The sequence below is a fragment of the Fragaria vesca genome, linkage group LG2, assembly GCF_000184155.1.
Source record: "Fragaria vesca subsp. vesca linkage group LG2, FraVesHawaii_1.0, whole genome shotgun sequence".
In the NCBI taxonomy this organism is placed as follows: Eukaryota; Viridiplantae; Streptophyta; class Magnoliopsida; order Rosales; family Rosaceae; genus Fragaria; species Fragaria vesca.
In genome coordinates this window covers 5,961,809-5,977,767 of record NC_020492.1, presented here as the reverse complement: position 1 = coordinate 5,977,767, position 15,959 = coordinate 5,961,809, and the positions used below count along the sequence as shown (strand labels likewise).

Sequence of the window (15,959 nt, the reverse complement as noted above, 5' to 3'; positions counted from 1 at the left end):
GCCCTCAAAAATCGAAAAACAAAATCTGACGGACTGAATTCTGTCCGGTTCATCATCTCCATTTTGTTTTTTCGTATTTTGAGGGCCTTAACGATCACCAAATTGCCTGAAATTTTGCAGAGATGATCTACACAAGATGATCTAGATATGTCTAGAAGGAAGTTTGAGGAAATTCAATCGGAAAGTGGTGCAAAAATGGAAATCCGCACCGAAACCTTCGGTGCGGACGTCCACAGCCGAGAAGGCCTGTATATAGGTATGTATAATTGTATATATAACTTTGAACTAACTGAAATGGACAAAACATATCAGCATAAGAAATATGAGCACAGGACATAACCTATAAATTGGATGAAAAGAGGATCAATTGTGAATATTTACCTGTTCAATATCTTCAGTTATTGCATCAGCACCGCTAAGATTATTCTCATCTTGATCAGTGATATGAAAGACTACAAAACACATCATTCAAGCCAAGAAACTCAGTGACAGAAAACAATGGCAACCAAACAATGCTATCTGTTAATATCTGGATTCGTCTAAACAGAACAAACAAATCTGAAATTAAGTGATCATGAGGCGCAGGGATCGGTCATGGATGCAACAGAAGGAGTGTTTATTGATTTCAAATTCTCTACGGATTTCCTTTCAAGAACCCCATGTAGATAAACACACCATTAACCATATCTGTAACTTCCTTGACAATGAATTTATCGTCTAGTCTCGATTGAGCTCACAGAATTATAATACTTGTTATCTAAGCTTCAGTTCTCTATTCTGGAACTTTGTCCCCGTTCCAAATTCTCTATAGATTTCCTAGTCAAGATTAGTTACTCTAGTTACAACTCGTAAGAAATAGTATTGCTTAAATCAAAAACTACCAAGTTGATCAAATTGGAAACAAATAAAAATTAAAAACAGAAAACCATAATTAAACCAAAACCTTCACTCCCTCACACTCATACTTGTCACAATGAACTATTAGATTCCATAAAAACAACTGAGAGTGAGGCGCATGTGAAAATCTGAGCGAATAGAGTGGAAAACGGCGTCATTTCAGGAGGTGTATAGGGAAATCTTACAGTGGAAGCTACTGTAGGAGATATCATCGAGGCCAGGGATGTGCGCGACGGAGACGATCCGGACGCTGAAGACGCCATTGGTTTTTGTGCGAAATTAAGGAAATGGACCTCAGGGGAGGAGTGAAGGGGCGCGGTTATGGAAGGTTTTAGAATTATTTGGACCCGGTTTTATGTTCCTGGATAGATAAATCGGGTCGACCCATGGACGCGACAAACGTTGTGACTAAAAAAGGAATTTACTAATGGCATGTTACTAACCTCAAATAGAAAATTGAGAGTGGCTGAATTGATTTCAGGATTGATGAATTTCGTCGTTTACTAATATGTCAATGTATTTGAATGGGTATTTGTGTGATTCTGTTAAAGTTAGAAATGTAGCTGCTGCTACTTAGCCTTTATTTGTTTGTTCTGGCCCCTTTTTATCCAAAAAAAAAAATATATATATATATATATATATTAGATTGGGTGTGAGTCTCACTTGCTTATGGAAAATCAATTCCTTATGAACCCCTAATTTAGGGGAGATGGGTATAAGAATGACATAATCAATATTATGGAATCAACTCTTTCTTCTCAAAATATCCTCACATAATTATAATATTTCTAAATTACCTAACCCTAAAAAATAGCAAACAATTTCCTTTCTTGTAGAGATACTTTAGTAATAAAAATAGTTTTAATTCTGATTTCATATGATAAGTAAACAACATCAATCGTAATTAGTTTCATTCATGTTTTGATTGTTTATGATAAGTAAACTATAAAATGAAATGAAATATATATTCTTATACCAATTCTTGTTGATATTGATTCTTATTGATACTAATTCTTATTGATACCGATTCATTAGCATCTCTCCAAATATGCGTAAATTCAATCAAAAAGAAATGTGATACGAGAAATCTAATATCACAGTTGATTCGTTAAATTGTAAAGCAAACATTGTTAATACACATACAAAGCTCGTATAGTTGCGGAGAAACCGAACTCTTCTTCGTTTTCAAGAAGTAGGTTTATGGATTGATTATTTTGTGACCCCTATTTTGCTTAGGGTTCGATGCTTTAAAGTTTAAACTAGCTTTCAAACTGGCTAGGTTAGGCTAGGGTTTAATGTATAAACTTTTAATAACTATTTTTATTTCTATTTTTTGTAGTCAACTAACTTCGAGTAACTTATAAATGAGAACTGCTACTAAATCCACCTTATCTTCCAATTGCACAAGTTGGATACATAAAGATTACAGTCTCCCATATATTCTAATCCTACCAAATTTTTACCTGTGGCCCTAAACCAAGTTGTACCTTACTTTGGTGGGTGGGCAATTACTTTTTCCTCACGTAACTCAGTTTATTGATACACATCGTCTTTGACTTCTCCATGTTTGATACAGCAGTATCATTTCGAAATTTCATGATGCTGACATGTCTATATGGTCAATACCCTCTGCTTGATAATTAGGTTTCCCAGAAATCATTATATACTCTCCAAAAGTTACAAGCAAACTTGGAAAGGTAAAGAGTAACTTTTTCCAGAGATTTTTGTATCATGGGGCTTGGACTGTTATCAGTCCTAATGATATATATGGTTATTTAAGTTTATCTCAGTGCTTAATGATCGTCGAACACAATCAGACTTAAGAGCAGTAAATTAACATTATTCTGTTTCTGATCGGGATCCTTCATTATATGGTTGACCGGTTAACCCCTTGACTATCAATTTGAAGTTTTGAACAAATTATGTGGCGCCAATTGTGAAGGTAAACTAATCAATAGTAAAAGTAAGAATCATTAGGGTTGTAGATTCTAGTTTTTAATACGTTTCAGAATCAATAAGAAGGTTTTGACTAAGAGTTATTTGTTCATATATGAGCGCATGTGAAATGCTTTAACAATACATTGCAATACAATACAGTGTTTGACCACTTTGATTGTTTCAAGGTTCGAACCCAGATTTAGAATTGCACTAGCCCAACTATACAAAAACCATTAGGCCGTTTGCAGTAATACTATATGTAGTATGCTATAAAAACAAAAGAAAATGGAGGAAAAAATAAATGATACGTCCATATACTGATCAATAATGTGGTTGAGATGATCAAGTAGGGATTGAAATACATACATTTCATGGCAGAAATATTTCATTAATAATGATAATCATCATGCATAAGAAATTTGGATTAATCCAAAGTAATATGAAATCAGAGTCATCATTGGATTCCCTCTCACTCGATTTGTTAGGGCCACAATGAGTATGGAGAGAGGCTTTGACAAATTGACAAACCTCCAAGAAGAAACACACACACTCATTTTTCTCTGGCTGCGACTGCTTTTGTAATTTTAGTAATTAGGTTGGTTTACTAATCTAATGGCCACTAGTGTCACATAATCCATAATGTTAAAACATTGGATTCAAATTAGATTTTCCACACATTATCGTCCGTCAATATTGACCTGAGGTATCAAACAACTACTCATGACATGGGAGACTAACAAGTCATCTAGCTTGATGGTGCTGGATTACATGTTAGTAAAAAGCTAAGCTACAAGATCAGCTTAGGATGATTTTGGTTCCCAACTCTCTATCAAGAAAGAAAGAGCAAAGAAAGCTATAGAAAGGTGGCTTTTGGAATCTAGATCTGCAACTTGAATATAACTTTAACATATTTCTTAATGTTGTTGTAGGTGAGTGGGAACCCTCAGGACAACTTTTATTTCATTATTCAAACAAGATCTTCAAACAAATCTCAAATACGTCTAGTTTTACGAATTATCTAAGTTAAGTACTGTTTTAAAATCATAAGTAAACGTATCGTATAACCATTTCAAATCGTCAACAATATAAACTGAGCAGATTAAAACATTTTTGCATCATAATTATCTATATATTACGCTAGCTAGATTCGATCTGAGTCAACTACAGTGACCTTACTTACACCTTGAAGTTAATACAGTAGGTTGAAGCTCAACATGAAATGAAGAGCATCATAAATGCAACATGAAGTAAATTGTGATGTGGATCTTTTGGCTGACACCACACTACTGTCAGCTAGCTTTGTTTTTATCTTTCTTGCATATTTTAGTGATGAAATGATGATGCGAAATTAATTCGAGAAATATTTAGATTTAGGTGTAAATAAGATCATTCAACTACCTCGACCTCAACAGTAAATCAGAAACCTAGTGTTAAAGTTATTAAACAAGTTACAAGTGTAAATCCCACTTATCAAAAGAAGTAAATCCACCTGTAATTGTAATAAACTAATCAAACATATATTGTTGATGCCCACTATGTGTTGATAGTGAATTGGGTAAAACCCTTTTGGGTAACTTCCGACAAATTGAATCTTTTAAATAAAAGATCATGAGATATGTTAGAGAGAAAAAACAAATGACCTCCATTGTTAATGATTGATTGCAAAAAAAAATAAAAAATCGAAAATCGAAACCATATTGATCATTTTGTTCCTTATTTATTTCCAATCCTATTTTGTTTGCTTGTCTTCATGGCTAGTAAATTTGGTCTTGGCCTTACTCCATTATAGATCTTCATGAGAACTGAATGCAATAGAAGGCAAAAGGAAAATGAGAAAATGATTATGAATCAATGACAATAATCACCCAAGATCGCACTGTTAAAACACAAATAATGGGATTCGAAAAATGATGTCTAGCTGGTGCAATGCAACAAAAGGCTACTTCATAAATATGTCATGAAAACAAAGGAGGAGCCAACACTTGGGCACACCTTCACCAAATCGGTGAACCAGATTTTGGCTCTCTATGGATTATGGAAGCATTATCATCGTGCTTGAATGAATGGCACTCGATGGCAAACAACATTTCTTATCTCTTTCAAGTCTATAATTCTTATCCAAATTCCTTTCCTTAATTTTAGTAATAAATGTGAGAGCTAATATGATTCAATCTTATTCATAAATATTAATGTTTTGAAACTCGTTTGTGCGGTGGGCAGCTTGCCTAGGTGCTTGGCGACGGGAGAGAGGAATGTGTAATCAGAGTGGTTAGGCGGCCGCCTAGACGGCCTTTTATTTGTTATTTGTTAGGGCTATTTTAAAATTTTAATATTATGAATGCAAATTTGTTACTCTTTAAGTCTTATATATTTGTAATTATAAATTAAATTTAAAATAAATTACAAAGTAAAACAAATCCATCTAGAGGTACTAGAAGACCGCCTAGCTGCTTAAGCGCTCCAAGCCTGTCCTCTGTCCTACGCCTACCAAGTTTCAAACCTTGATAAATATTCAAACTTGGTGTTTCCCAAACAAAGAAGAAGAAACTAGGCTAAAATCAAGTCACATTCTTCAAAGAAAATCAGAATTCACGATAGTTATTGTTTATAGTAAAATTTACATTCGAAGTTAAAGTCTTGAACAACTTTTTGTGTGTTGCTCAAAATGTACTAGAAAATGTTTGTAAAAGCCTGAATAACTCATATACATTCTAAAAGACTATGAGGGAGTGAGACAGAGAGGCTTAGTAAAGGAGGAGCTAAGCAATTTTTTTTTTCTTTCGAGCAAAAGGGTCTAACTAAAACTTAATCTTACAAGCATTAGCAGTGGCTAAATACAACTATTACGTTACATTTTTATATCGTTTACTTCCTCAACTCCAGTTTTGATGAAACTCAACAGTAAGGCTAAAACCTTTTGTTTCATGAATTACCTGAAAGAAGTTAAAATGAGACGAGTGACAAGAAAATGAAGAATTAGTATAATAAAAAAAAAATTAGTATATCATATATCTCAATTCCTCTTAAAATACAAAAAATATATGCGTATTTGTCTCTATAATCGACATTTTAAACCTTTGAAATTGTCTTGATATATATGACATTGTTCCAACAAAGTTACACACAACAACACAAAAGAACTCTCAAAGCGAGTTAATAAAAAAAAAAAAGAAAAAAAACACTAAATTATCGACTTATGAAACATTCAAATATCCCAATGAAGAAAAATGACATTTTTTTTGTTGGACATGGAGAGGGACGGACCATGGTACTTTTTTTTGGGTGAGGCAAATAGAGTGGGGAGTGTATCCTTGAAAATAGAGGGCAAGATAAGGATCATTTTCCTCACATGGGCATCATGTTGTTTGCCATCAAGGACGCTACCTAGAAAGTGTACTCAATACCCCAAATTGGCTCACAATTCGTTTCCAAAAATATATATAAACCTCAATAACATTCCCACCCACATAACCAAAGTACCAAACTCCCTTCCCCTTTTCCCTTCGAGGCTTTGTGCCCTCCATCTTGGTTCCTACCTTTCCTCTCTTTCACACTCTCAATCACAAACCTCCTCTAACATGCGCACCCTGCGTAGGCTAAGGACTGCGCACTTACTCACTTAGTCCAAAAATGCTAAAATAAGCCGGGGTGCGCAGGTAATACTGCCCCCTCTCACTATATTAAACAAGTCACACTCCCCTCACTCGGTGACTTCCTCTCTCTCTGAGAAAAGCTTCTTCCTTTTTCACTCTCTCTCTCTCTCTGAAAGAAAAAGAAAGCCATTGAAGCTTCTCTCTCTATCAGCTTTTTTGTCTCTCTGTAGAAAAAAAGCTGCATTGTCGTTTAAATATGGCAGCCAGTGTATAGCCCAAAGCTTTCAACTTTAATACACTCAGGTTCATACTTCCCCACCCAAAGCTTCATACTTCATAGCCCCCAATCCTAAAGCTCTCCTAAACCCTCAGATCTTATCAGTGAACCATCCTATTCCAATTCAATCTGACCATTTTCCAAGAGTAAAAATCTGCACAGTTGATCCAAACACTAGCCGGATAATCAATTCTGGAAAATACTCACTCTTGTGTGGAAGATCCATGTCGTCGGACATTCGCTAGGGTTTAAATCCACACAGTTTCTGCTCAGGTTCAGTCTCGAAGCCGTCAAGGAGTCCAATCTTTTCTGTCTGATTTTCTTTCTATTTGATTCTGTAGCTTTTTTTAAAGAACGTTTCGTGCAAGTTGATGGCTGAATGCGACTGTGTCGGAGCCTCTGATTCTGCATTTCAGGGATTCGAGATTGCGAGTTTGTGAGGGTTGTTGAGTAGAGAGATTGAGATTGGGAGTGGTGCGGCGGTGGTGGTGTATAACAGGAGGGGGATGGGCACGGATCGTCTGCCATTAGCGGCGGTGGGGCCGCCGATAAAGCGGCGAGCGGGGCTACGGAGGAAGCAGGCGGGTAGAGGATCATATAGGGGAAGTTAGGGCACGGAATTTCGCGCCAAAAAAATTATAAATTTGGGGGACTGCACTGGAGTTTTGATTGCTTGGTGTTGTTGTTGTTTAGAGCTTGGTTTAGGAAACAAAATAAAAAAAAGAAAAGGTTGGGAATTTCAGGAGGGGAGTGAGAGATGGGTACTGACTTGCACCGTGTGCTGAGAAGCCTCTGTTTCAATACGGAGTGGAACTACGCCATTTTCTGGAAACTGAAGCATCGGGCTCGAATGTGAGTTCCTTTGATTGTTTGCTCTTCTTTCAGTTCTTGTTGTTTGTTTGTGATATAATTGCTTTACATCTTTTTCTTTTTGAGTTAACTATTACCTAATTTTGGTAAAACTGGAAAAGGAAGGTAACTTATTAGACCCTAAAAGAGCTAGCAATTGCAAAGTAAAAGTAAAGACGAAGTTCTAGTTGCAGGACAATTAGTACCCTAGTTATACGATCTATCTGGTCCCAGTGCATGAGATCATTTCCATTTGCTTGTAGATTCTGATTTGTTATACTGAGATACACACATTTACTAATGCCTGATATGTTTTGATATGGTGCGCCGTTGTGCAGGGTGCTGACTTGGGAGGATGCTTACTACGATAACTGTGAGCAATATGATAATTCAGGGAATAGAAGCTTTATTAAGACACTGGAGGCATTGCATGGCAACCATAATATGCACGATTCCCTTGGGCTAGCCATGGCAAAAATGTCGTATCATGTGTATACTCTGGGGGAAGGGTAACTACTCGTGCCACTTACTAGTTACTGTAATGCCTGTTGTTAAAGTTTGGATTAGAAAGCCACGGAGTTCTAAAACCATTTTCCGTATTTATGCACTAGGCTTATGGTTTTTCTCGACCTTTCCTATTGCCAATATCCATATTATCAGTTTGTATACTGATAGCTCTTTCATAAAAACAAAGGATGAGTAAAAGCATCATTTTCAGTTTTTCATTTTTTTTATAGGATTGTTGGTCAAGTGGCAATTACTGGGAAGCATCAGTGGATCTTTGCAGATAATATTGTGAAGGATAACTGTTCACCGTCTGAGGTAATTGTTCCTTGAAAGGCAGCATTAGTACTGATCAGTGTGTTTCTACTTCCAAACTGTGTGATATATATAACAAAATAAGGTTGCTGCTCTGAAGCTACTAGTATTTGATTGTGTTACCATTTATTCTTATCAAGGATTTATGTTTTGTGTGTTTTTCAGTACTGTGATGGGTGGCAAAGTCAATTTTTAGCTGGCATAAGGGTATCGCCCCCCCCCCCCCTTCCCCCTCTCTCTCTCTCTAATTCCCTTCTCTCTCTCTCTCTAATTATTAATTATGTTTATTCTGGCCTTGTCAGCATATTCATAATCTCATAATGAGAAAATATGAGTTAATGTTGGGACCTGCAAGATTGTTTTACTCATCTATGCGTTTTGGTACAATTCTTTTGTTTTGATTGACCTGTCTTATCAAAATTTGATTTAATTATAAAGCAGCTATTTGTTCATTGTACTTTTGTTCTGGAAGGGAGAAATATGGAGGATTGTGATTTTCAACTAGATGTCCTGATAAGTTGAATGATTTATCATTTTGTAGACCATTGTTGTTGTAGCTGTTGTTCCACACGGAGTTGTACAGCTTGGTTCCTTAAAGAAAGTAAGTTCTTTTTGTTTGGAAAATAATGAATACTTAAAGCCATGCTTGACTTGGTGCTTGTGTGTTTTATTTGTTTAGGTTTATAAAAAGAACATCTATAGTTTTGTTGGGCTGTTATAGACTTAAAGCTTTGAAAAACAATGCATTGCACTTCTCTGTCCTATTCCATGCATTCGATTGTTTAATTTTGTAGAAGACTATACTGGTTGACATTGTTCAAGTTGTCTGTTTCCTAATAATGGTCATATGCTCTTGCAGTGCTACTAAAGAAATAAAAACAAGCGTCCTTAAAAGATTAGCCTAATCTATAACTTGTCTATGAATTTGACATTTCCAGAATAAATAGTTCTTAAAAGTTGGTGTGCCGGGTAGAGTATAGATCTAGAAGAAGCAGTGTCATATCCAATTAATGGCTTCAGAGATTAGATGCCTTGCTGCAACCCAGTGTGTGGTTGCATCCCAGTGCGTGGTTATCTAATACTAAGAAAATAAAAATGTGATACATTTGATGCATGTGCAACAGTTGAGTTTTATTTTTAGAAAACACAAATGATAAGAAACATCTGTCGTGAGAAGTTTCTGCATGATGTGGGATGAGATGTGGGTAGTTATATCCTCTGTAGAATGTAGGATGGGGAGTTTTTAGCAGTTTTCTTTCATTTCTTTTCTTTTTAATTCTTATTTATTATCTTGTTATATGCCATAATATCCTTCGTATATCAGAAATAATTTTAAATTCCCAAATTCCGAACACGAAAGTACCTCAAACTAGAAGTTCCACTAAATTATGACATTGCCACGTGACATTTTGTTAGCCCTCATGCGTGCCATTGTCATGCCCCCTTGTGGACATCACCACCATGGAGTGTCACGATAGCACCTTTTGTGCGGACCGTGACACCCTCCCCCACTTACAATGTCAATGCTTTTCATTGACTTGAGCCTGCACTATCCTTTAGTGCAGCTTGTGACATCACCACCAGGGACATGCCCCCTCAGGCATCACCACCATGGAGTGTCACGATGGCACAACCTTTTGTGCATACTGTAGCGGTAGTTTTGTAATTTCACTCACTTTAGCTGACAAAGTGACCTCTAGTATAGATCATAATCTGTGTCAAATTATTCATACCATACTTTCTGTTGATTTTATTCCACATCATCTGGTTGTGGACTTATTTTTTACATTTTAGCAACACATATAGGTATATATACTTTCTTGCTTACACATTTCAAGCCTATATTTATCGTTCCTGTCCTCTTTTCATTTGGGAGTTGCAGATCACTGAAAATGTAGAGCTGATATCTCATATCAAAGATGCTTTTATTGGCTCTAAGATTCCCCACTTACAGCATATCCAATCTAGCATTGTACGGTTCGGTTTGTTGAGGTCTCTCTCTCTCTTTCTCTCTCTCTCTCTCAATCTCTCTCTCTCTCTCTCTCTCTCTCTCAATCAATCAATGGTAAACTATGGTGACACTGACTTTGGCTTATTTTTCTCAGGTAATATCTCCAAAAATTTTGGCTTCAGGGGCTTTTCCCGATTGCTTGCAAAATTTAGATAAAGCCATAAATAGAGAAAAGTCAGATGTTTGGTTGTCCGCTTTTCCCCACTCTGGGAAAGACGGTGATAGTTCTTACATATTTCCATTGACTGGAAATTTCAAAAATGCAGTTGAAGTGGTCAATAAGCATGGAGAACTTGAGTCATCCAACATAGGAGGTGATGAAAGTCCCAAACTACATCAGTCAAAATCAAGTATCTTCAATTTGGAAAATTCCAAATTAGTAGGTGTGGAATTACTTGATAGCAGGAAGTGTACAGGGGAGAGTAGTGGCTGCAAAGATATGGGGATTTCTTCCACGAACAGTGCCGATCCATTATCTCATGCTAATGATTGTGCGGACTTATCCTCAACGTTTGTCAACTCTGATGTAAATGATAGGGTTAATTTGGACAGTATAGATCTTTATCGTAATGAGGTGTTGCACGTAAGTGAACCATCGGATGTTAAGTTTCAGAGCAACCTAGACAACTTGAAGTTTCAAACTGAATTAGGTCAGGCGGACACATCTAGTTCATCTTTGATGTTCCCTGCTGGCTGTGAGTTGCATGAAGCACTTGGTCCAGCTTTTATGCATAAAAGCAACTTTTTTGATTGGGAAGCAGAGAAGATTGGAGATAGAACTACTGCTGAGATGCCTGAGGGAATGAACTCTAGCCAGTTGACTTCTGATTCTTGCCCAGAGCATCTTCTTGAAGCTGTAGTGGCTAAAGTTTGCCATAGTGGCAGTCATGTTAAAAGTGAAAAATCATTCTGTAAATCAATGCAGTCTCTGTTGACAACCGAAAAGTATCCAGAGCCTTCTAGCCATACTACGCATACGCTTGATTCAGAAAATTATTCCATTGATCAGCCGTCTATGAGAGGAGAGGACACACAGCAATGCTTGAGCTCATCAGGGATATGTGGGGTGATATCCCCAAAATGGTTTTCGTCTCCATGTCCTAGTGCTTGTAGTGAACAGCAGGAGAGGTCGTCAGGACCAGCTAGAAACAACAAGAAGAGAGCTAGACCTGGTGAGACTTCTAGGCCTAGGCCGAGGGACAGACAATTAATCCAGGATCGTATCAAGGAACTGCGGGAGCTAACACCAAATGGAGCAAAGGTGACTTTCAAAATTTTTAACTGACTGGGTTCTGAACTTGTATAAGTTCTAGTTAATTTCTGCTACATGTGCTAAACCTGTCATGATAACTTTACAGTGCAGTATTGATTCACTGCTGGAGCGCACAATCAAGCACATGTTATTTCTTCAAAGTATCACTAAGCACGCGGATAAACTAAATAAGTGTGCTGATGCAAAGGTAAATCTTTTGATTAAGTTTTTTATGGCCTGGGATTAGCTCACATCTCTTTGGCCTTCATTTTAGTTTGCAAAGTGAGGTAGTTTAGTACTTTTCTTGTTATTTTACTTGAAAGATGAAAGGCACACTTCCTTGTGTTCTAATGTTTTACTTGCACTCCATTTAAAAGGGGAGTGAAGTAGTATATTAGAGGAAAAGGGAGTGTGCATATCAGCTCTTTTACTTCTTTTTATGTTACAAATATGCGCTTCCGAATTTCTTCCACCTTCTGGAGGCATCTAGATCACTTTTATCTATGAAGTAAATATTTTCATCCATTTTTTTATCACTATGATGGAAAATGTTGTTAGATCTCAAGTAGGTGTCTGGTGCTTGGAGTCTAAATTGTAAATAACTTCTTATTGATAAGAACATTTCATGCTTATAGATTTTACAGTGTTGTTTTACTTAATTATATTGCTAAATTCACAGTTGTGTCCCAAGGAAACAAGCATGCTAGGATCCACTAATTATGAAAGGGGATCGAGCTGGGCAGTGGAGGTGGGAGGCAATCTAAAAGTCTGTTCAATAGTAGTAGAGAATTTGAACAAGAATGGGCAGATGGTTGTGGAGGTATGTAATTGTCAGATGTCTAGACTTATCTAATTTTATTTTAACTCCTGAGTTTCTAAATAATAATATCCCATAACAAAGCACCTGCATGCCAATTATGAAGCTTACCTATAGGCTTTTAAAAGCATTATGATTTATTTATGCAGATGATTTGTGAAGAATGCAGCCATTTCCTTGAGATCGCTGAAGCTATAAGGAGCTTGAGTCTAACAATCTTAAAAGGTTTAACAGAGGCCCGTGGTGACAAGACATGGATATGTTTTATAGTTGAGGTAAGCCTAAGATCGATGTGTTGCAATTTGCAAATGACATAAATTATTGAATGAAAGTTCTGGGCTTAGAGATGTCATGACCACAAAAAAAGAAACTTAAAAGTTAGAACAATAATGGCATCGATAAGATGTGACTGATCTTCATCTATAAAAACAGCATTCATGAACTTGCTAGAAGAAACTTGAAAGTTAGAAGAATAATGGCATTTATATAACTGCTATGTGACTGAATAGTTTCTTCATCTATATAGAACAGCATTTATGGACTTGCTAAATATCTGTTCTCTGTGCCAAAACCTATGTGCATAGTAGACTTCAAAGGCTTTTATCTCATCCCACACTCCAATGTTATCTAGTGTCCTTGTATGTGGTGCTCATTATTATCGTATGAACTAAAGTTGACTTGGGGATTACTGGCAGGCGCAGAACAACAGAAACATACACAGAATGGATATTTTGTGGTCCCTTGTTCAGATACTGCAGCCCAAGAACCTTATGCAACAACAGTAATAGCTTGTTTGGCTGGCCCTTGGAATTGCACTCTAGGTTCTTTTGTAAATTACAGTAAATGATTTGTGATCTTTGATTGGTATATGCATGTTTTTCCTTTTTGTGATTGAACAATCCTGTTATATTGAAAAGAAAAGCGAGAAAGCCCCAATAGGAGGTAGAGTGTAAGGCGACATCATTGACCTTGAAGATATTTTCCCCATTTTACTTTATTAGAGTGTGAAGGTTCCATTTGTTGTTTTCCCTCTTTGGTTTGTCATTTGCTGCGATTTGTTTGGGAGTTTGATACTTGGAATGACAGTCTTTGGATCACTATAATGCATGTCTTCCAGTTTGTGCTATTATTTTGTTACAAATATTGCTTTTATGACCAATGCTTTAACTTTTACCATACATACCAATGCTTTAACTTGTAAGTTTGAATTTCTACTATTTTGAGCCTTACATTACCATGAAATAACTTTAAAGATAGCATAGTTTAGTCCTAATATTGCGGGTTTGATATTTGTGAAGAAAACGTAAAACCTGTATTCGGGTTTTGATAATCTGCGGTTATCTCCCTATCTTGGTTTGTTCACATTCGTTGTCACATGAATATAACGTGTCCCATATCCCACACATTCATTCTTTCCACGATTAGTTTCATTGACACATGAATAAGATGGCACACGTTTACCACTATTTCACATTTTCACCATTTGTTTCTTGTTTCCGTCAGTCAATATAAACAGGAACACGAACATAGACGACCAGTGTGAATACTTCAATATATAAGCTAGAGTAGACACTTAAGAACATCGATAAAATTTTACTGTTAACTTAGTTTAGTTTAAAGTGACTAATGGCAGAGTTACCATCCAAACCCTTTGATTTGTAGTAGCCAAGATATTCTCCCAGATGAGTTTCCCTATATATAGGTAAGTCACCGGACAGAAGCTCCTTGATTGGACCATAAGGTTTGAACCTATGTGTAGCACTTGGATAGAGAAAGCATGCAGCTGATATCCTGGGACCAACCCTTCTTGCCAGCACCCTATGTTCCACGCTTTTGAACTTGTCGTTGGTGATAAGCTGCACACAAGAAGCATGTATTACAGTGAGTCCTCGATAGTTTTGACATGTTATGGCGTCATACTGTTGGTCTAGCTAGACAACCAGTTCATTTAACTGCTGCACTTGTCCGATGTTTTTTCAGACAACAGTGTTTATTAGAAGAAGAATTGGTGAATGCGTAGTAAAAGTTTTAGAAACTTACCTGCATAAGATCACCGATATTCGCCACCAGGGTTCCGTGCCTAGGGGGAACGTCGATCCAGTGACCTTGGTGGAGGACTTGGAGGCCGCCGATGTTGTCTTGTAAGAGTATAGTTAAAGATGAAGGATCTGAATGCTTGGTTGTCCCTATGGTGAGGTCTGGTTCTGGACATACCGGGTAATAATGGCACACCAGATTTTCACCCTTCATGCACTCTATGCTAGCTAGGTAGTCACTGCTGATCCCCAAGGCCTCTGACAACAAACTTGATAGCGCATCTCTTAGGTTGATCAAGTGTTCCATGTATTCTTGCACTGCCTGTCTGTGACTCGACTTAAATCTCAAGTTAGTATTCCGTGTTATGTTACTAGACTGTTGATATGAATAAAAAGGTTACTAACAAAGTGTACCTGCAAACCAAGGGAAATGCCTCAGGTTCCAAAGGTCCATCCTGGAAATCGAAAACAATTGAATCCCTCCAGTTTGCTCTTTTTGCCACCAGCAGATCTCCATTGCAGTAGTATCTTACCCTTTTCGTAGAGTCGCGTGAGTACCACTCCATCTTCACCTCCTTTGGCTGCTCATGAAATTCTTTTATTGCTTGTAACAAATTGTCTATAACAGTGTTTGGAACTCCATGATTAACCATTTGAAAGAACCCCCATGTTTCCGATGCTTCACGAATCTCCTTAACAATCTGCACCCGATGGAGATTCTCATGGAACCCCTCAAGATCTATAACTGGAACTTGGAAGTCTGTACTGGTTGGAGTGCTTGAACTTGAAAGGTTCTCTGGTGGATGCATGAGGAACTTTGGCACTTTGGTCACTCCGGAGTCTATAAGCCCTTTCACTCCAGCTTTTGTTTCATCAAACTTCTTCACTTCTTTGGCTCTGTCATAACTTTCTGATCCATCTTCCATCTTTATCACTCTTTGGTGTTCAATGACTGAAAGAGAAATGGAAGATTGAAAGACTTAGTGATGCTATGCCTCCCCTTTCAAAAATTGTGTACAAGGAAATTGTTTAAGTTAAACAAAAGGCCAAGATAGTGAGATACTCATACTGGCCCTTTCTTTCCCTAGCTATCAAAATCTTGGGAAGTTAACAGTGCAATAATGTAATAAGTTGAGGAGAAAGTGTCTTTTCCTTAGGTTGTTTGTATTAGTCCATTATATTTATTCTATTCTACAGAAGGGGAAAGTCTTGGCTTCCCAAAACAAGAGCCATTTTATTGATGAGATAATAAACCATTCAAATATAAGTTCTTGCTTTTTCAGAATGGGGTATAATTTGAAATATTTTTATAGCATGGAACACAGCATCATGTGCAAGCTGTTCAAATGTTTTGGATTCTAACAAGTGTACAAAGCAGCTTTCACAAAGAATTTTGTGTCCTTGATGCAAGATCTGCACCACGATCAGCACATAATCTTTAGTTAAGAGAATGCAAATATCTTCCAATCA

At 37.0% G+C, this 15,959-nt stretch overlaps 2 protein-coding genes across 2 annotated transcripts; one reads left to right on the top strand and one right to left on the bottom strand.

The window, feature by feature from the left end:
* The first annotated feature begins 6,572 nt into the window (after positions 1 to 6,572).
* Positions 6,573 to 13,633, top strand: LOC101296543 (transcription factor bHLH155-like). The gene is made up of 12 exons (XM_004292152.1): positions 6,573 to 7,311; positions 7,461 to 7,557; positions 7,893 to 8,063; positions 8,292 to 8,376; positions 8,539 to 8,580; positions 8,915 to 8,974; positions 10,256 to 10,345; positions 10,479 to 11,645; positions 11,743 to 11,844; positions 12,316 to 12,456; positions 12,603 to 12,728; positions 13,149 to 13,633. The coding sequence occupies exons 1-12, from the start codon at positions 7,212 to 7,214 to the stop codon at positions 13,236 to 13,238; spliced, it is 2,271 nt and encodes a 756-aa protein (XP_004292200.1). The 5' UTR covers positions 6,573 to 7,211; the 3' UTR covers positions 13,239 to 13,633.
* Positions 13,634 to 13,778: 145 nt separating this feature from the next.
* LOC101305320 (1-aminocyclopropane-1-carboxylate oxidase homolog 1-like) lies at positions 13,779 to 15,682 on the bottom strand. The gene is made up of 3 exons (XM_004289875.1): positions 14,904 to 15,682; positions 14,494 to 14,815; positions 13,779 to 14,309 (listed from the first exon to the last, which is right to left on the bottom strand). Exons 1-3 carry the CDS (start codon positions 15,413 to 15,415, stop codon positions 14,058 to 14,060), a joined length of 1,086 nt encoding a protein of 361 aa, XP_004289923.1. The 5' UTR covers positions 15,416 to 15,682; the 3' UTR covers positions 13,779 to 14,057.
* Positions 15,683 to 15,959: the final 277 nt, after the last annotated feature.

Excerpts from the sequence above, each read along its gene's own strand:
- LOC101296543 (XM_004292152.1), top strand. The coding sequence starts at position 7,212 with ATGGGCACGGATCGTCTGCCATTAGCGGCGGTGGGGCCGCCGATAAAG. Across the intron at positions 8,581-8,914 it reads AATTTTTAGCTGGCATAAGG|ACCATTGTTGTTGTAGCTGT; the intron begins GTATCGCCCCCC and ends ATCATTTTGTAG. Across the intron at positions 11,845-12,315 it reads ATAAGTGTGCTGATGCAAAG|TTGTGTCCCAAGGAAACAAG; the intron begins GTAAATCTTTTG and ends CTAAATTCACAG.
- LOC101305320 (XM_004289875.1), bottom strand. The coding sequence starts at position 15,415 with ATGGAAGATGGATCAGAAAGTTATGACAGAGCCAAAGAAGTGAAGAAG. Across the intron at positions 14,816-14,903 it reads GCATTTCCCTTGGTTTGCAG|ACAGGCAGTGCAAGAATACA; the intron begins GTACACTTTGTT and ends GTCGAGTCACAG. Across the intron at positions 14,310-14,493 it reads ATATCGGTGATCTTATGCAG|CTTATCACCAACGACAAGTT; the intron begins GTAAGTTTCTAA and ends TCTTGTGTGCAG.